An 18,259-nucleotide genomic window follows, 5' to 3' on the forward strand; every position below is an offset into this window, starting at 1 on the left:
GAACCTTTACTTTCAGTATCTGGTGTGACCACTATGTTCAGTAATAACTGCAACTAAATGATTCTGAATATTGTTCTTTAGTCCTGCCTGCGCATCGGCTTGGAGGAATTTTAGCTCATTCCTCCTATAAAACAGCTTTAACCCTGTTATGCTGATGGGCTTTCTCCCATGAACTGCTCCCTTCAGATTATTATTATTATTATACATTTATATAGTGCCATTTATTCCATGGTGCTTTACATGTGAAAAGGGGAAATATAGACAAGTACAATAAACATGTGCAAGAAAAGGGACACACAAGTACAAAAGGAGAGAGGACCCTGCCCGCGAGGGCTCACAGTCTACAGGATCCGTCCATAACATTTGTACTCTTAGGCTATGCTCACACGCAGCGGAACTCTCGCGGAAGTTACAGCGAGAATTCTGGAATTCCACTCAGCGGGAAAATCACATTTTAAATTCCCATGATTTTTCAGCGGAAAAACTAGCGATTTGCAAGCGTAATTAGCTTGCAGAATGCTAGCGCTTTCCAAGCGATCTGGAGCATCGCTTGGAGAACTGATTGACAGGTTGGTCACACTCGTCAAACACAGTGTTTGACAAGTGTGACCAACTTTTTACTACTGATGCTGCCTATGCAGCATCATTAGTAAAAGATAGGATGTAAAAAATAATAAAAAAAAAAAAAATATTGTTATTCTCACCTTCCGGCGTCCTTCGCAGCCTTCCCGCCTCTCTCCATTTTCCCGGCATCTTCCAGTCCCAGTAATCCTTTGCGCGAATGACCGCGAGACGTCGTGCTCCCGCGAGACCGCGACGTCATCGTGGTCATTCTCGCAAAGGATTACTGGGACTGGAAGATGCCGGGAGCGTGGAGAGAGGCGGGAAGGCTGCGCGGGACGCCGGAAGGTGAGAATAACATTATTTTTTATTTTAATTCTATTTTTTACAGGGATATGGCACCCAGAGCCCGGAGGACAGTCTCCTCTCCTCCGGACTGTGGGTACCATCCGCAAATGTTCTGCTTACTTTTCGCATGGTGAAAATCACCGCGAAAACAACGCGACGTGTGAACGCAGCCTTAAGAGTACATATCAAGAAAAATTACCCCTTCCTTTTTTCATTTTAATGAATTGAATGTAAAAAAAATAAACCAAATTATAAATATAATTATTTAATAAAATCATTAAGGAAAGCGTATCCAGTTCAAATTACTAATACTGAGCTACAAAGCCATCCATAACCTGTCTCCTCCATATATCTCTGAACTAATCTCCCGATATCTTCCCTCGTGTAATCTCCGGGCCACCCAAGACGTCCTTCTCTCCTCCACACTTATTTGCTAATCACCTAATCGCCTCCAAGACTTCTCCTGAAAATCCCCCATCCTCTGGAATTCTTTGCCCCAACACGTCCGACTATCAACCACATTCGGATCCTTCAGACGGAACCTGAAAACCCACCTCTTCAAAACAAATTACAGCCTGCAATGACCCCATCCCATCCACAACAGTTTCAAGTCTTCTGATTCATTCCCAAAGTGTTTGATCAGGTTAAGATCTGGGATTCTGTGCCCTTCTTCCCAGCATATCACTTTATAAAGGTAATTAAAAGGAGTAGCTAAACAATTGAAAGTTTTATATAGTTTTTTTATGTACCCTTACTGCTTGCAGATTGGTTGGGGTCCAGAGTCAGAGACCTCAGTAATTTCCCAAAAAATGATTGAGAAGAGTGCAGTTAAGGAGACAGGAGCACAAATTTTCTGCTTGATCCTGCACAGAATGGAGTACAGAAAATCATAGACTTTCTATTGAATCCATACTCCGCTATATGTGCGCAATCAGACTGGAGCTGTGCGCTCCTGCTTTCCGAGCTATACACTTTTCAGCCATCTTTTAGGAGATTGTTGGAGGTCTCTGGACACGGAGTCCCACCCATCTGTTAGAAATAAAAAATTGTATAATAGATATTTAAAAAAAAATTAACATTTAGTTACTTTTTAATTCAGAAAACAAAACAAAAGTGCTCGGATAGTCTCCGAGTATTTTGGCGTGGTCGGATATTTAGTTTTTGCCGCCTCAGCTGCATGATTTGTGACTGCTAGACAGTTTGAATACATGTGTGGAATGCCTGTTTGTTAGGGAATTCCCACATGTAATCAGCCTGTCTACAAGTCGCAAATCATGCAGCTGAGACAACGAAAAATAAATCTCCGAGCACGCCAAAATACTCGGAGGACACCCGAGCATGCTCAGGGAGACCCGAGCAACGATGCTACTTGCCCATCACTAATAGCTACAACTGATTCCAGCGGTATTCAGACGGAAAGTTAATTTTCATAATTTAGCTGGAACAATAGATTTTAAACACCAATTTGATTGAAGTGTTACCTTTAGCTTTAATTCAATAAGTATTTCTAAAATCTTGCATCAACAGGGTTTTCCACATTTACTTTTCTAGCCTCTATTGTCCGGTGGTGTGTTACAATAATAAAATCAGATGGGACCAAGTCTCCCTGAGTCCAGTGCCACCGTTGCTCTGATTTTTGTATATTGGCTGCAGCAGTGATGTCACCTCTACAGAGCTCATTATGGCTGCATCTAATTACTGAGCTTAGCGGCTCAAGCTGTCTTCATTGACAGAGGTGCTGAGATCATTGATTGGCTGCAGCTGTAATAATCGATGTAGTCCTTACGTCACTTCTGCAGTCAATTCAGAGAGACTGGAGTAACGGAGGAAGGAATTGTACCTGGAGACAGTGAGTACCATGTGATTTTTCTATTTTAAAACCATGTTGGCCAATAGGGGAGAGACCTCAAGTGGAAAACACTTTTACCCATTTAGGAATTACAGCAATTTTTACAAAGTCCCTCCATTCTCAGTCCCAAAAGTAACTGGACGTGCTTGCACTATTAGACAATTTTTACTACTTGGAAGGAAATACTTTGCAGTCAATGACTGCTTGAAGTCTGGAATACATAGACATCACCAAAAACCGAGGGTTATTCTTTTTTTTTTCTTTTTAATTTACTTTACTTATATAGCTATATCTTATTCCACAGACACTATCATTGCTATCTCTATAGGAAATTTAGATTTTGAGCCCCTATCATTATGTCTTCGGACTGTTGGACGAAACCAGAGTAAATGGAGGAAACGCACGCAAACACGGGGAGAATATAAAAACTCCTTGCAGGTGTTGTGCTTGGTGGGATTTGAACCCAACAGGGCTAACCACTGAGCCACCATGCTGCCCACATTTTCTTCATTTTCATGTTTTGTCTGACTTCTACTACTAATAGTATTACAGACTTCTGTAGTAATCTTACGGTAAGTTTGATTTTGCATTTTGTCTCCAGTAATTGAAAAGCATGCACAATCGGGAAGTCAAGTGACTGATTCAGCCATTATAGAATATGCCAGTGTTTTACCTTAACAGTCTATCGAGCTGCTTTGGAATGATTTTTGGTCATATTCTGTACTGTAAAACAGTCCTATTAGTTTTTCATCATTTTAGTAAATCTGAGTAGATAGAATGCATAGCTCTATACACATAAGAGTTAGTCTTACCATTTTATACTCAATAATATCATACCTGCATGTAATTACCACTGATCCAGTTCAATTGGCAGCCATACATGCCCATACCTTAATAATGCTTCCACCACATTTGACTGATTAGATGCACTATGCTTTCTATCAAAGTAAAACTTTGGCTTTCTGCCCTTGAATTTTATTTTGGGTTTGCATTTTGTGATGAAACCACTCTTGAAGGCATGGCCATTGCACTATTGTGTGAGCTTGCCTGGTGTTTCTTAATAGGGCTTAACAGTCAGGGTTTGTGTTTACCAGATCCCAGGAGTTGCTGTGATCTTCACCCTTTAACCCATGTACTGGGATTTACTGTATACTTACACAGGGGTTATTGAGTTGGGTCCAAAAAGTAGACTCTAGCCAGTGGAGCGGGCTGGCAGAATATAATTAGGAAACCATGGCTTTACAAGGAAGTCCAGTACAGGAACAGAATCAGTGGGCACATGGGTAATCTAAATACAGGCCATGGTCAGAAATGGAATCAAACAGACTAAACAGGAGCTGTAAAAACAAGACTGAATCAGAGCAATTATGAACAATAGCTAGCAACTCCCAGCAGCATGCTGAAATATGCTGAAAGTTTAGTGTGTGGTGCTACCCCATTGGTCACAACAGGGAACTGATTAGTCCTGCTGGATGGCGTACACATGAACACATATTGCCAGATAGGGATACACTATAGTTTCCAGCTACAATAGTATCTCCGGCTAGACAGAGCTTGTGCCGCCCGGAGCTTCTGGTCATGATGCCTTTTCCTTCATCGGCAACATAGAATGAATATGGAAGCAATTAGCTACAGAAGCAGATATTTTTAAAACAGATCTAGGTAAAGATATGACAAGTGTCTCAGGAGGTAGACCAAAAGATTTGTAAGACCTTGGTCCAGCAATTACATCACTAATCTGTGGCCACCAGACTAGAGCACTGTGAGCCTCCTACTACCTGCGGCAACCTGGGCATCTCTTCTGAGTAGTAGGATTCTGTGAAGTCATGCAAATGTCGCATCACAGCATAATAATGTTAGAGGGGCCTACTAATCAGAAGAGGCACTGTTGATGCCAGAGGTGGTAAGAGGGTTCGTAGTGCTATCGTGCGTCAGCCACTGACAGCTAATGTGGATGCTCGACCAGCGTACTGCAACTCTAATAAACTGACATGATTTGCCCAATCGGAGAGTGTTCTTGACTTTTTGAGTTAACTTTTTTAACATAAATTAACAGTACAAACAAGAATATGACACTTGTAATATTTCTTATTACGATTAAAAAACTACTTGTTTACCTTCCTGGACTAATCAATCACTCTCAATACACAGGAAAAATCTGTCTTCAGTGAAGTCAGGTTTTTCATCTCACTGGAGAATCATACAACAGTTGCTGTTCATAAAAGATTATGGAAAAGGATGGGGGGAGGAGGAGGGAGTACCTAAATAAAAATAGAGGTATAAACAAAGAGTCTAAGGGATACTTTTTCTCTTTTTGGAAAGCAATAAGTTGGCATAGGCAGACTTATCGACTATGCAATGCTCTCCTGAGAATTTAAATAGGTAAATAGCTCTTTCATAGAGGACTAAGACTTTAATGATAGTACAACTGTCACATGGTTACCGCGACGGAGTTGAGCCAGAGGACCACAGCGTCTGGTTGCTCCTACTCAGGCGCTGAGAAGAAGCACTTCTCCGGCTTATTAACATGTTTATTTCTTCTTGCAGAACAGGAGTTAATCGGCCATGTTCGAAATGTTATGGATCTGCAACACAGGACTAGGGTAGAAGGGGGGAAACTGACCCTGCACTATGACTAGGCTGATACCCTACGATTGAGTGGGCGACCCATTCCTTGCGAATAGACCCACCGACGATCCTAGGTTAATCTCAAGCGAAGACCTATAGATAGGGGGAGGGGGGTCCCTGAAAGATCTAAGGACTGGGCACAAAAACGGGTCACCCCCTAATAGAAAACACAGAGAAGGCTGTAGAAACCAACCGAATACAGAAACAAAGACTAGCAGAACCAGAGGTCCCAGCACTGCACAAATTACACACACAGAAGGCAAAGCAAAGCACCAAGCCAGAACTCAAGCGGATTAACACTGTTGTCCAGCAAGGACTGGGAGGCAGATGCTGGGTAATAAAGAGTGATACAATCACCTGACGCAAAACAAACCCAGCACCAGAGGAAAAAGACCAGCAGCCAGAACACCACAAGAAAATGGCGGATAGTTACAAACTAAACAGATTCTAAAGGCCCCGTCTCACATAACGAGATCGTTAGCGAGAAACATCACAGATAATGTGATGCAACAGCGATCTCGCCAGCGATCTCACTACGTGTGACACATAGCGGCGACCGGCCCCCCCGCTGAATATCGCTGATCGTACTCAAATGTCCTGGGGCATTTTTTGATCGTTGGCGTCCCGCTGGCCAGCATGCATCGCTGTGTTTGACGCCGACGAGCGACCTCGTTGGCGACGCAGAACTCAGGGACGCAGGTGTGAGTCATCAGAATAGCTACTGTGTGACAAGGTACCAACGGCCACCGAGGTCATTATACGGATTGCCGTATCGTTGCTGCGTTGTTGAGTAGATCTGCCTGTTTGACAGCTTACTAGCGACCATTTAGCGACACACCAGCGATCCTTACCAGGTGGTATAGTTGTCGGGATCGCTGGAGCGTTGCTATGTGAAATGGGACCCTAACAGGTAATCCCTGTGCTCGGTTAGCCACTCTTTTTCCCTATATAATCTTGGCACTATTACTAAACCTTGTCAGTATGGCTAAAAGAGGGAGAGAAGTTGCTATGAGAAGTGCTGGAGAAGTTATAAGCGACTGTTTTTTAGTTTCTTCCCCTTCCTGCACACCCCGATGGATTCCTCTATTATATGTGAGTATTTGGTTTGTGTGGAGTTTTCAGTTTCCCCTTGTCTTTGTCGCTCTGTTTGTCTGGTTGGTGTACTGCGAAGCACAGTAGCACCCCCTTCTCCCTGGGTGGGGGAAGAGAACAGACAGAGTGCAATTGTAGGAGATAAGGCTAGGACGGAGGCTCCGGCATCATTGCCATCTGAAGTATCCTGGAGAACAGGGCAATCTAGGGTGCCCCCTAATGGTAGGGCCAGAAAAGGAGCCCCTGGTCACCCGACAGCTGTGTCGTGACAACAGCCTATTTAAGATAGCAATACTTAAAGTCAATATTGACCCTTTAAAGGGCTTTACCACATGACTTAGGATGAGACCTCATACCAGAAACTTCATTTGCAGACACTTGCTCTAGAGTTGTTGCCTCTCATCAGTTTTTGGTTTGACTTCTTATATTAAGTCATGTGACAAGGTCCTTTAAAGGGTTGACATTCACTTCTAGCATTACTACATCCAGTAGGTAGCGCTACAGGTTTTATCTGCTTCCTTTCTGAATAGGCTATTTGCATATTTAAATTCCTATGGAAGCATTGCAAGGCCTATGAGTCTCCCTATGTCAATCTGATTCTTTCCACAAGGAGAAGCATGGCATTATTAAGCGGCGCGCAGCGCTTAGAAACCCGATGTGTACCTTGGTTACCAGCACGCTGGTAACGGTACACATCGGGTTTCTAAGCGCTGCGCGCCACTTAGAAACCCGATGTTTACCTTAGTTACCAGCGCCAGCTCGCTGGTCTCCCGCCTGCTAAACGCGAGAGACCAGCGATCAAAAAAATGTCCTGGCCATTCCAGGAGGATCAGCGATACCCGGCAGGGGGGCCAGTCGCTGCTAAGTGTCACACACAGCAAACTCGCTGGTGAGATCGCTGTTGCATCACAAAACTTGCTTTAGATTCCATGTCAGAGATCGCAAACTCAGCCAATCACTCCTGCTTTGTACTGATAAGGGGCAAAAACTTTTAAATAAATGACGTTTCTGGTTTGACTTCTTATCCGAAATCATGTGACAAGGTACTTTAAAGGAACAATATTGACTTTTAAGAGGGCTATCTCCAATTGGTAGCACTAAAGTTCCTATCCTCTCCTTATCTGAATAACCTATCTGAACTAAGGCCAGACACAGACATGCTACTGCAAGCTGACCTAAAACAACAGCTATACTTTCACAAGTAAATATTTTTTTTCACAAAGGAAGGAATTTTGTGATCATTCGGATTACTTGTCTTCCTGACTTTCGCATATTGTTGAGCTCACAAGTGCTTTTCTATTACGAATGTAACAAATTGTTACCAATGTTTACCACTCCTAAAAGCTTCCATTAATTCTTTTTTGTCAAAATATGGCCTCCTTCAAATGTATTAATACCTATTTGGGCTGAATTTTGAGAGTTCTTCTGAACATTGGGCTGTGAAAATAAAAAAAAAATTCCCATAAAAATGTTTTTTAGCCCAAATTTTGGCATTTTCATAGGGGTAACAGGAGTAATTGCACCATACAATTTGTTGTTCAATTTCCTGGGGAAAACTACTGTTTGGGGCACTGCAGGACTCAGTAATTAAAGGAGTGACATTTTGAAATGCAGACTTTGATGGAATTGTGTGTGGGTATCATGTAGCGTTTGGAGAGTTCCTGGTGTGCCTAAACTATGGAAAACCCCCACAAGTGACCTCATTTTGGAAACTAGACCCATCAAGGAATTTATCTAGACGTGTGGTGAGCACTTTGAACCCCCAGGTGCTTTTACAACGTTGCTCTGTGAAAATGCTAAAATAAAATAAAATTCCCACAAAACTGTTGTTGTAGCCTAAATTTTTTTTACTTTTGGGGCACAATGCAAAGCTCAGAAGGGAAGAAGCGCCATATTGGAGTTCAGATTTTGTTGGAATGGTTTGAGGGTGCCATGTCACATTGGCAGAGCCCCTGAGGTGCCAGAACAGAAGAAACACATCATATACTGTATGACCTCATGTTACAAACTAAACTCCCCAATGAATTCATCTAGGAGTGCAGTGATCATATTGACACCACATGTGCCTCACAGAATTTTATACTATTGGTCAGTGAAGAAAGAATAATTGCATTTTTACCACTAAAATGTTTTTTTAGCTCCTAGTTTTTAATCTTTCTAGGGACTAAATAAGAAAAAAAGGACATTAGTTTGCTGTAAAAATTTCTCCTGAGTGCGACAGTACCTTACATGTAAATGAAAATACTTTACAAGTACAGTGCAACACTCACAAAGGAAGGAGCAACATACTATAGTGCAGATTTTACTGTTATGGTTTGTGGGTGCCATGACCCACTATGAGACTCCCTAAGGTGCCAGAACAGTAGAACTCCTCATAAGTGACCCCATTTTACAAAATACACCTCTTGAATTAATCTAGGGGTGCAGTAATCATATTAACAGGACAGGTGTGACAGAAAATGTTATACCATTGGGCTGTGAAGAAAAAATAATTACATTTTTACCACAAAAAAATTCTTTTGGTCCCAGATTTTACATTTTCACAAGAAGAAATGGGTAAAAATGGCTCCAAAATTTGTTTTACAATTTCTGCTGAATGTACAAACACCCCATATGTGGCTGTACAATACTGCTTAGCCACACAAAGAGACTAGGGAGGGATGGAGCACTATTTGCCTACTGGAGCGCAGATTTTCCTACAATAGTTTGTGGACTCCTTGTATAGAGCCCCTAAAGTGCTAGAAGAGCAGAAGTCACCCTCAAGTGACCCTATTTTGACTTCATGGGAGTTTTCCAGAAACAAGCAGCAGTGGATGTTACTGACTAAATTGCAAACTACCATTGTTGTGACCAGTACGATGCAGTCACCAGTACGCTGTAGTGACCAGTACGTTGTGGTGGCCAGCTCATGCTTCTGGAGACACGCACCTGTAAAATAGGCGGGCTGTCACTGCTACAAAAATGCCAAACAAGTGGACGATAAATGTGGTTTAGGCACACTGGGGCTCAGAAAGGAGGGGGGATTTTGTTTTGGGAGTGCAGAATTTGCTGGCTTTTGGGGTGCGAGGAGCTATAGTGCTTTGCCAGAGCATTTATTTTACCAGTAATGTGGAAGCTCCCTATATTTCCATTGAAAGATGATGGACCTCAATGGAGACTTGCTTTTTTGCGGATTGACTTGAAGCTTTTATTGGGAACATTTTACATAACGTTTGGAATCACATTTATCCGGCACTCAACACTGACCACTTACTTTGGGGTTTCCATCTAAATCATAGAATGACATGATTCTGATGAAACCCCTAAAGGATCCACTCACTATAATGAGGCAGCAGAGTTACTAAAAAAATATCAACAGCGAGTAAAGAATTGGTTATATCTATTTTTTACACCGCTCCTTGTGCGGTATAAGTGATAAGGTGACTTTATTCTTCGGGTCGGTTGCGATTACAGCGATACCAGATTTATATAGTTTTTCTTATGTTTAGCTGCTAAAAGACGCATTTTATTGCACAAGCAGCGCGATATTTTGAGAGCTATAATGTTTCCACATTTCGTCCGACAGAGTCATGTGATGGCTGGTTTGTTTTTTTGTGGGACGAGTTGACATTTTGGTACCGTTTTCAGGTACAAAATATTAGAACATTTTTTGATCGCTTTCCTTTCTGATTTTTGGGAAACAGAATGAAAAAAAACAGCAATTCAGCAATTTTTTTAATGCCTTTCTGTGTTTGGTAAAATAGATTTATTCTTTATTCTTTGGGTCAGTATGATAACAGCACCACATATATATCTTTTTTTATGTATATCTTTTTATATGCAGTAAAAAATATTTTATAGAAAAAATAATTATTCTTGCATCACTGTATTCTGAGAGCTAAGACTTTTTTTTATTTTTCCACTGATGGAGCTGTATGGTGGCTTGTTTTTATGTGGGACAAGTTGACGTTTTCAGAGATTCCATTTGTATTTACGTACATTCATTTTTTTAAATCACTTTTTATTCCACTTTTTGTTTGGCAATATGATGAAAAAGTATGGTTTTTCCTCCCCTTTTTTACTGTGTTGAATGAAGGAGTTAACTAGTAGGACAGTTTTATGGAGTGGGTCATCAGGCGATATCAAAGTTGTACTTTTTTTTACATAAAAATATAAATTTATCAGTACAGTGTACTGGTATATATTTTATTATTCTCAGATTTTTAAAAAAAAATATTGTTACAACGTTGTTTCACTTTTTTTTACTTTTTTACTTTGTCCAACTATGGCAGGGTTCCCCAACTCCTGTCCTCAAGGCCCACCAACAGGTCATGTTTTCAGGATTTCCCTTGTATTGTACAGGTGATGCAATTATCACCAGGGCAATACTAAGGAAATCCTGAAAACATGACCTGTTGGTGTGCCTTGAGGACTGGAGTTGGGGAACCCTGCACTATGGGACTTTAACTTTCATGTGCCTGATCACAGTTATAATCCATTGCAATGCATGAGCATTGCAATGGCTTATATCTGTCAGTGCGGCACTGACACAAGCCCCTGAGCCCGTTCTGTGCCCATGGTCTGAGGGGTTTACAGTAGCCTGTTGACCTTGAAGTCATTATTGGGTCACCATGGCAACGATCAGGCCCCCATGATGACATTGAAGGAGCACCGATCGGAGTGAAGAGGGTGCTCCCTCTCTCTGCACACCTGCTAAATGCTGCAATCGTAGTATTTAGGGGGTTAAAGTGAAGGGAGCGGTGCGGGCACCAGTCCTGCACCAAGTGCCAGGTGTCACAATCACCTGACACTCTGCAGTGATTGCGCAGAGGCTTTGAGCGCAAAATCACCTGAACGTGCTCAGTTCGTCTAAGGTTGGTGAGTACCAGCCAACCAAGACGTACTGAGTAAGTCCAAGTTCGGTAAGTGGTTAAAACAGTTATCCAACATTGGACAACCCCTACTTAATTAAATCAGGGCTCTGTAGAAAATAAAAACAGTGTTCCAGCGATGTTGGCGTCGCTGTTCCTGGTGGGAGATGTGACATTATTGTATGACGTGACCACTGCAGCCTTTTCTATTTCATCAGAGTGGATGTCTACTTGATGGAATATTAATGAACTGTAGCCAATCAGCAGCATTAAAAATGTCAGGTTACCTGCTGGAAACAGTAGCGCCGACATCACTGTAAGGGCAGAGTCAGACGGCCATATAGCTCATGATAGAATCGCATCACACTGCACGGACTGGCCCAACACCTCTCCTGACCTGAGCAAGACAACATGATGGAGTAGTATGCAGCTATCAAGCTCAGGTCAGGAGAGCCGACAGCCAGTACGAGTTTTACAATGTGATTCTCACATGAGAAATACAGCAGTCTGACCCTGCCCTAAAAGTGCAGTTCTGAGAAGCAAGCATACATCGTTCTTATTTTTCAAGGGGCAATAAATTAATCCACTTTAACATGCCTATATTATTTTCTGTCAGGCTTGAATGACTGTTCAGGACAGAAGCATGACCTATAAGCATTTCCAATAGTGTGAAACAAAAGCAGTCCTGCAATCATCATATTATAAGGCACTGTGTACTTACAATTGCTCATTTTGCCTTTCTACCCAGGTATTGCTTCTCTTTTCTCCATGTAGAAACAGGAAATATCTTTTCCCTGCATTTATCATTCCCCTCTTCCACTCCTGACTCATCTGTTTCCTCCTCCCTCCTGACAGGGACTTTTACAGTGACTTATGACTCATACAGGGAAAATTGACCTCCTGTTCCTACACAGAGCTTAGACAGATTCAGCTAGTCAGCTTTTAATCATGTGATTTCATAAAAATAATGGAAAAGAATTAACTGGGTAAAAAGGCAAAACAAGCAATTGTAAACACACAGTGCTATATAATATAATGATTGCAATATATTGAGAGGATCAAAACATTGTTTTGAGGGCTTCTTTAGCATAACCAGTCACTGCCACCCTAGACCATCAGTGATGTAGATAATAACCTTCACTGTGCTAGATCAGGCTGCCATATACCATGATGTTATGTGGCCCTATTTGGCTATGTAATAGATATATTTATTTGATGCGGTTCTATATTTCCTGGCAGAGAGGGAACCGGGCCCAGGTCTCTTTTTACCTGTCCTGCTGAGTGACTACAATTGCTTAGAGAGAACATTGGCTGTTACTCTAGCATATGTAGTATTTTTTTTTTTTTAACTAAAAAGCACATATGAAATTATTTTTATTACTCATTTTTAAATACATATTTTTGTTAATAAACTGCAGTTGCTGGCAACTGTGCAGTTTGGAATAGACATTTTTAAACGCAAACTTTCCTCAATATGTGACTACTGACTACAGCATTCATTGAGAGAAAAACAAGTTGAAGCAAGATGTAAAATTTTGTATTCCAACATCACAATTCAGACCAAAGAACTGGAGAAAGTCAGAACAGAAATACTGTAATGTACATACTTCTCTTTTAGAAAAAAAAATATCTATCATACACATATATTTCTAAATGAAGAGGAAAAACAAAGACGGCAGCATTGGCTGCTGATTCCCCCCCCAATCATGCACAATGTGAGGAATAGTGGACTATAGCCAGTTCGCTGTGAGGTTGGCAGACATACAGGCTGAATGGCACAAAACTGGCACTGACGTTAAGCTGGTCACTTTTAAATAAGGAACAAATATGCATGGCAATTGGAGACAGGCAAAACAGCTTTAGGAGACCATATTTATTTCCAAAGCAGAGGCAAAAACTTGTCACACACTCTCTCCTGCTCATCTTTTACTAGATATTGTACTAGTTGGTTCTTGTCAAGAGAAACTCTAGAATAGGTCATATATTAATTAAACATACAAAAAAAGTATCTTATATTCTAAAAAAAAAAAAACCATGCCAAAATCATTTAGCTTCAAGTGAAACAATGTTACAAATCCCGTTTCCTTTTCCAGTTGTTCCACAATAGGGAAAATGATGGATCTGCTTCTTTTTTTCCTGAAAGAGTCCCACATCAGTTCACAGGCAGTTTAGCTTTTGTACAGCCCATGGACAAGGTCTAATACAACTTCTAGAGGAGTATGCAAACTTTTTGGGGCACGTACAAACATAATTTATGTATTAGCAAAATCCTTAAAAAATTGTATAGATTTCCTTTGAAAATGATGCTGACAGAATGCAAATTCTACCCTTTGCATTGAATAGTGTGAAATCAGCAACATAGATCAACATGGGTTACAAATAAGCTTGCGCTGTGGACTGTAGAAGAGATTTCATAAACCCATACCTTGCTACTATACTGACGCAGATTCTGTCCTGAAAATACAGAAAAACAATCCTCTGTGTATATGCCACTATGCACATAACCTAATTCTGAAAAGCCTTTTTTAAAAGTATTAAAAAAGTAGGGTACTAGAAATGGGTGGGCCCCAGGATGCTCGGGTCTGGCGGCTTCAGCCAAACAGTTAAAAAAAAGTTTGGGTACCACAACAATACCCAGACCTGAACTTGAACTCCATTCACTTGAATGGGGGAGCCAAAATATCCAGTGTTTGCCACACTGTTATGTGCATGACAGCGCAGCAAACACTGCTTATGATCAGCAGTAAAATCATTACCACAGGTCAGACAGCCACGGTTCTCACACTGTCAAATGACAGTGTGAGCCTGCAGCTGTGATCGGAGGTAAAAAGTTTACCTCCGGTCACTGGCATCGGCTGATAGGACTACTGCTCCTGTGTTCAGTGTCTGAACCGTAGGTGTTCGGTACGGACGCCGAACTTTACTGCTCGGGTTTGCCCATCTCTATAGGGTAAGAAATGGCTTTAAAACATCAAATAGGATTTATGCAACCATTATCCTTTTATATTTAAAGGGGTTTTCCGTGACTTTTATACTGAATAATTGGGATAGATCATCAATATCTGATTGGTGGTAGCATTGACATCTCCGCCAATCAGCTGTTCCTGATGCTGGTCGGATGTGTTGAGTTGCAGAGCTGCACTGCACAGCTCCATTAATGAAATAGTGGACACGTTCGGGTATTGCATATCTGTCCCTTATTTGAATCAATATGGGACCACAATATGTGGCCACTATTTCATTGACAGAGCTGTGCTGTACAGCTCGGAATCTCAGCACATCCGGTCACCGCTGCCAGGAACTGCTGTTCGGTGGAGGGTGTTGAACTTCCACAGATGAGATACTGATTATCTACCTCAAGGATAGGTCACTAATATAAAAGTCTTGGGGAAGCTTTTTAATTCATTGTGAAAAAAACAATCTAGTAAACATAAAAGGGAATACACCAGTAGTTTTATACTAAAGGGTCATGAGACCTTCGGATTGATGAGAGGGAGATGTTTCAGGAAGCAAACTCTGCATGAAATAAATCACTTCCCTCCTGCTGATTGGCAAAGGGGATTACCTATCTAACTGCATAACATGGTGCATGTAATGTCTTTTTCCACATCAGGAATTAAAGTTCCTATAAATTAAGATGTTTATACAAGACGTCTAATGTAAAAACCTTAAAAAGACACAAAACTTTGCACAACACAAGGGTTTTGCCAAATGTTTCCGACTTTCTTTTCGACCGCCCTGAGCTGGGGCAGGATGGAGGTGTGGCATCGAATGCCATGCAGTTCATGATTAGTAGTGGCATATCTTATTCCAGAAATATTACACTACTCCCTGTATGGAGTTAGATTTTTTTTGCGAGGCGCACAGAGGTGTTCGCTGTATGCCAGTTCTAAAATGTGCCGAATTCATTAAGTAGCACACGCCTCTCAAGTGCATCTTACTCCACAATGCCCCTTCTTTGAGACTGGCATGTACAATGCCAGATGTAAAGAAGTTGTCTAATACTTTGGACAATTTCTTGTCATACTCCTTGCTTGGCCCCATAAAATAATAAAGGTTATACTCACCTCCCATGCCGACGCTGTTCCGGTGGTGTCCGCACTCGTGGTCCCGGGGCTCTCGTGCAGTTGTTTTCACATGTGACGCTGGAGCCCAATCAGTGCTGGCATCACTGTCTCTGCCTCTTGTCGTGTTGAGCATGAAGAGGAAGTCAGAAACTTCCTCTTCATGTTTGATTTGTCTGATGGTAGGGACAGTGACGCAAGTGGTGATTGGGTGCCGGCGTCACATGTCACAAAAACCACACGAGAGCCCCGGGACCACAAGTGCTGACACGGTGCCGAAACGGAAGGTGAGTATAAGCTTTTTTATTTTATGGGTGCCAAACATTTTGATCAAGAAGGAGTTCCAGTAGTGGACAACCCCTTTAATGAATCGTGGCCTCAGTGTCTATTTATTGCTGCTATTGCATCCACTAACATAACATCACTGTGTGCATTACAAGGCAGCCATATTATATAAAGGACACAAAGTCTCTTAGAACATTACTCCAAACAGTATATAATATAAAAGTTCTCAATGGCAAAACACTCTGCTACAATTAATTTGGTGTTAAACATGCACAGTGCATTCTAAATTAATATAATCAGTTTCAAATCTATTAAAACATTTTTAAGAAATATTACCTCAATATAAGGAATGATTTTGCAAGAGAAATCCTCCAGCAGCCACTTTTTTGTTAGCTCGTGAAATATTACCAATGGGAGGCAGAAGAAAATTATCAAAAAATCCCAAAAGGCCAAATTTGCCAAAAGTGAGTTGGAGATGCTTCTCATATAATAGTTATGGCAAACTATGCACATTACAGCCATATTACCCATAATCCCAATAACAAATATAATGATGGATAAGCACATGACTGCATATGCCCCATACGAATCTTCTGTTAAAGGGTAAAATGGATTCTTAATGCGCAGCTTTTTATTTGTTGCGTTTTTTGGTACTAGAGCTTGATTAGCTTCTATATTATCGGAGAACATTTTCAAATCATTGGTAGCATAGGGTACTGATCCATTTAAGGACAATGCGTGTGGTTCTGTCTCTTTTCCAACATTGGAACTCTCCAAAGTTTCATTCAAATCCACTAAGAGTTTTTTTTCACTGTTGGTTTTATTTGAGCTGTCATTTCCTTTCTTCCACTGACGTTCATATGCTTCCCTTTTATGTCTTGAGCTTATATATACCATAGCAATGTGATCTTTAGGATGCTGCTCAGGTGTTTCAGCCTCATACCTGGTTTCCATGGCTGTGATGCTCAGTTTTCTATGCTCCTCAGGAAAGGTTTCAGATTGCATATTTGGTGCAGGTGTTCTCTGTCCTTGTTTGCCATTTTGCTGACGCGAATTCTGTTCAATCAACGCAGAATCTATAGGCTTGCTTAAGCTTGGGTGTAAAAATTTGCAAATAATGCTTCTTAAACCACCATCTGGGGTAGACTTCTCGTCAACAGTTTGACCCTTTGTCCTTTTAGAATTAACTTTGTCCAGAAAAGGAGATGGATCATGGCACCAAGTTGTGCCATCTTCATATTTCACCTTTAGATCATCTTGCAATTCATGATTACTCACTATTGATGCTCCAAAAAATAAAAAAGATATAGTATAAATTGGTAACTGCATGTTTAAAAGAAAACATTCAGTTAAAAAGCAAGAAGGAAATCGCTGGTTCTGTGCATGTCACTTGATTCCACAGTGCCAGACAAAGCAGTGAGAACAGACAAGAGAAATACCAGGGTGTAAATAAATTACGCACTCCTTGGAGTAAAGTTTCACCTCTGAAACATTGTAAATGACACCGCAATTCAATGAGTGGAAGTCATTCCAGCATCAGTGCACAAAGCTGTCAGGAGAAAAAGTTCAGGTTGCCAATGCTGTACATTCAAAGAAATACCAGGACTCCACCCTTTTTGTGCCAATGTCTTTGTAAGAACTGTTCGCTTTTCCCTGGCTGCTCATTTAAATGTTCTTTCAGTGCATCATAGCAAAGACATCAAGGGATAGCTCTTCCTGCTTTTAATAATCACAAATGAAAATAATCCCTTCTAGGCTGGGAGTAAACAGGTTGCAGAGATGTCATCAGATCAGATTAAAGGCTGGACAGAAAAAAGACAACAGGCTTCCATGGTCGGAAAGAGAAAAGACTTGACAATTTTCTTGAATGTTTCCTTGTCTGACTACTATAAAGCATTGGCTGAGGAGAAGGTGAAGAAGCCCTGTTGACCCTCAAGATGCAGAAGAAGAACCTCTGTTTCTGAAGGCTTCTCCCTGGTTGTACTGCTGCTGTCAGTGAAAAGAGCCCCGCCTGTAGGGTTTACAAGCCTATTCTCTGCGCCTGTGTATGGCTGTAAACCAGACAGCCTCTCTCCTCCCTTCTCTACACTATCTCTCCATCTAATGTCACTCTGAGCAATTATCACACCTTGCTGGGTGCCCTCACATGTATCTGCTTGCATCTCCCACAAGAAAGGTGGCTACTTAAGACCCAGACTGGCATTTTAAAGGCAGTATTTAGATGCCCTATCGGATTTATCAAACAAAGAGAACATAATCCTTTACCTCAATACATTGTAGTAGCACTTGCGGCAGCAGTGCCATTCTCTGTCTGGGCAAAGCATAGTCAGTTCTCTCAGTACTGAAGCTTACACAAAGGCTGTGCAGGAGGGGGAGTGGGGGAATGAACAGAAGCTGTTAATGCTGCAAGTAAGGTCTAGAAGCAGCTGGCTGAATTCTTTCCCAGTAGTACAGAATATCTGCATTGAAATCCAAAGTGGTGCTACCTTTAACTAAAATAACTAAGATTACAATGATATTAGTTCTATATTTGTACGTAAGCTTTGGCAGCAGGATATCATATACTATCATATTTATTTGTG

General features: G+C 41.3%; 1 protein-coding gene across 1 annotated transcript in view; it reads right to left on the reverse strand.

Annotated features, from left to right (window-relative positions):
- The window catches only part of GPR37 (G protein-coupled receptor 37), an 83,027-nt gene extending 65,149 nt beyond the window's left edge, over positions 1-17,878 (reverse strand). The window contains exon 1 of the mRNA XM_073573417.1: positions 16,014-17,878. Within this exon, the coding sequence (XP_073429518.1) occupies positions 16,014-17,006 (993 nt within the window). The 5' untranslated portion in view covers positions 17,007-17,878. The remainder of the gene's footprint in view (positions 1-16,013) is intronic.
- Positions 17,879-18,259: the final 381 nt, after the last annotated feature.

This window comes from Dendrobates tinctorius, unplaced genomic scaffold, assembly GCF_039654945.1.
Source record: "Dendrobates tinctorius isolate UK_male_01 unplaced genomic scaffold, ASM3965494v1 ptg000035l, whole genome shotgun sequence".
In the NCBI taxonomy this organism is placed as follows: Eukaryota; Metazoa; Chordata; class Amphibia; order Anura; family Dendrobatidae; genus Dendrobates; species Dendrobates tinctorius.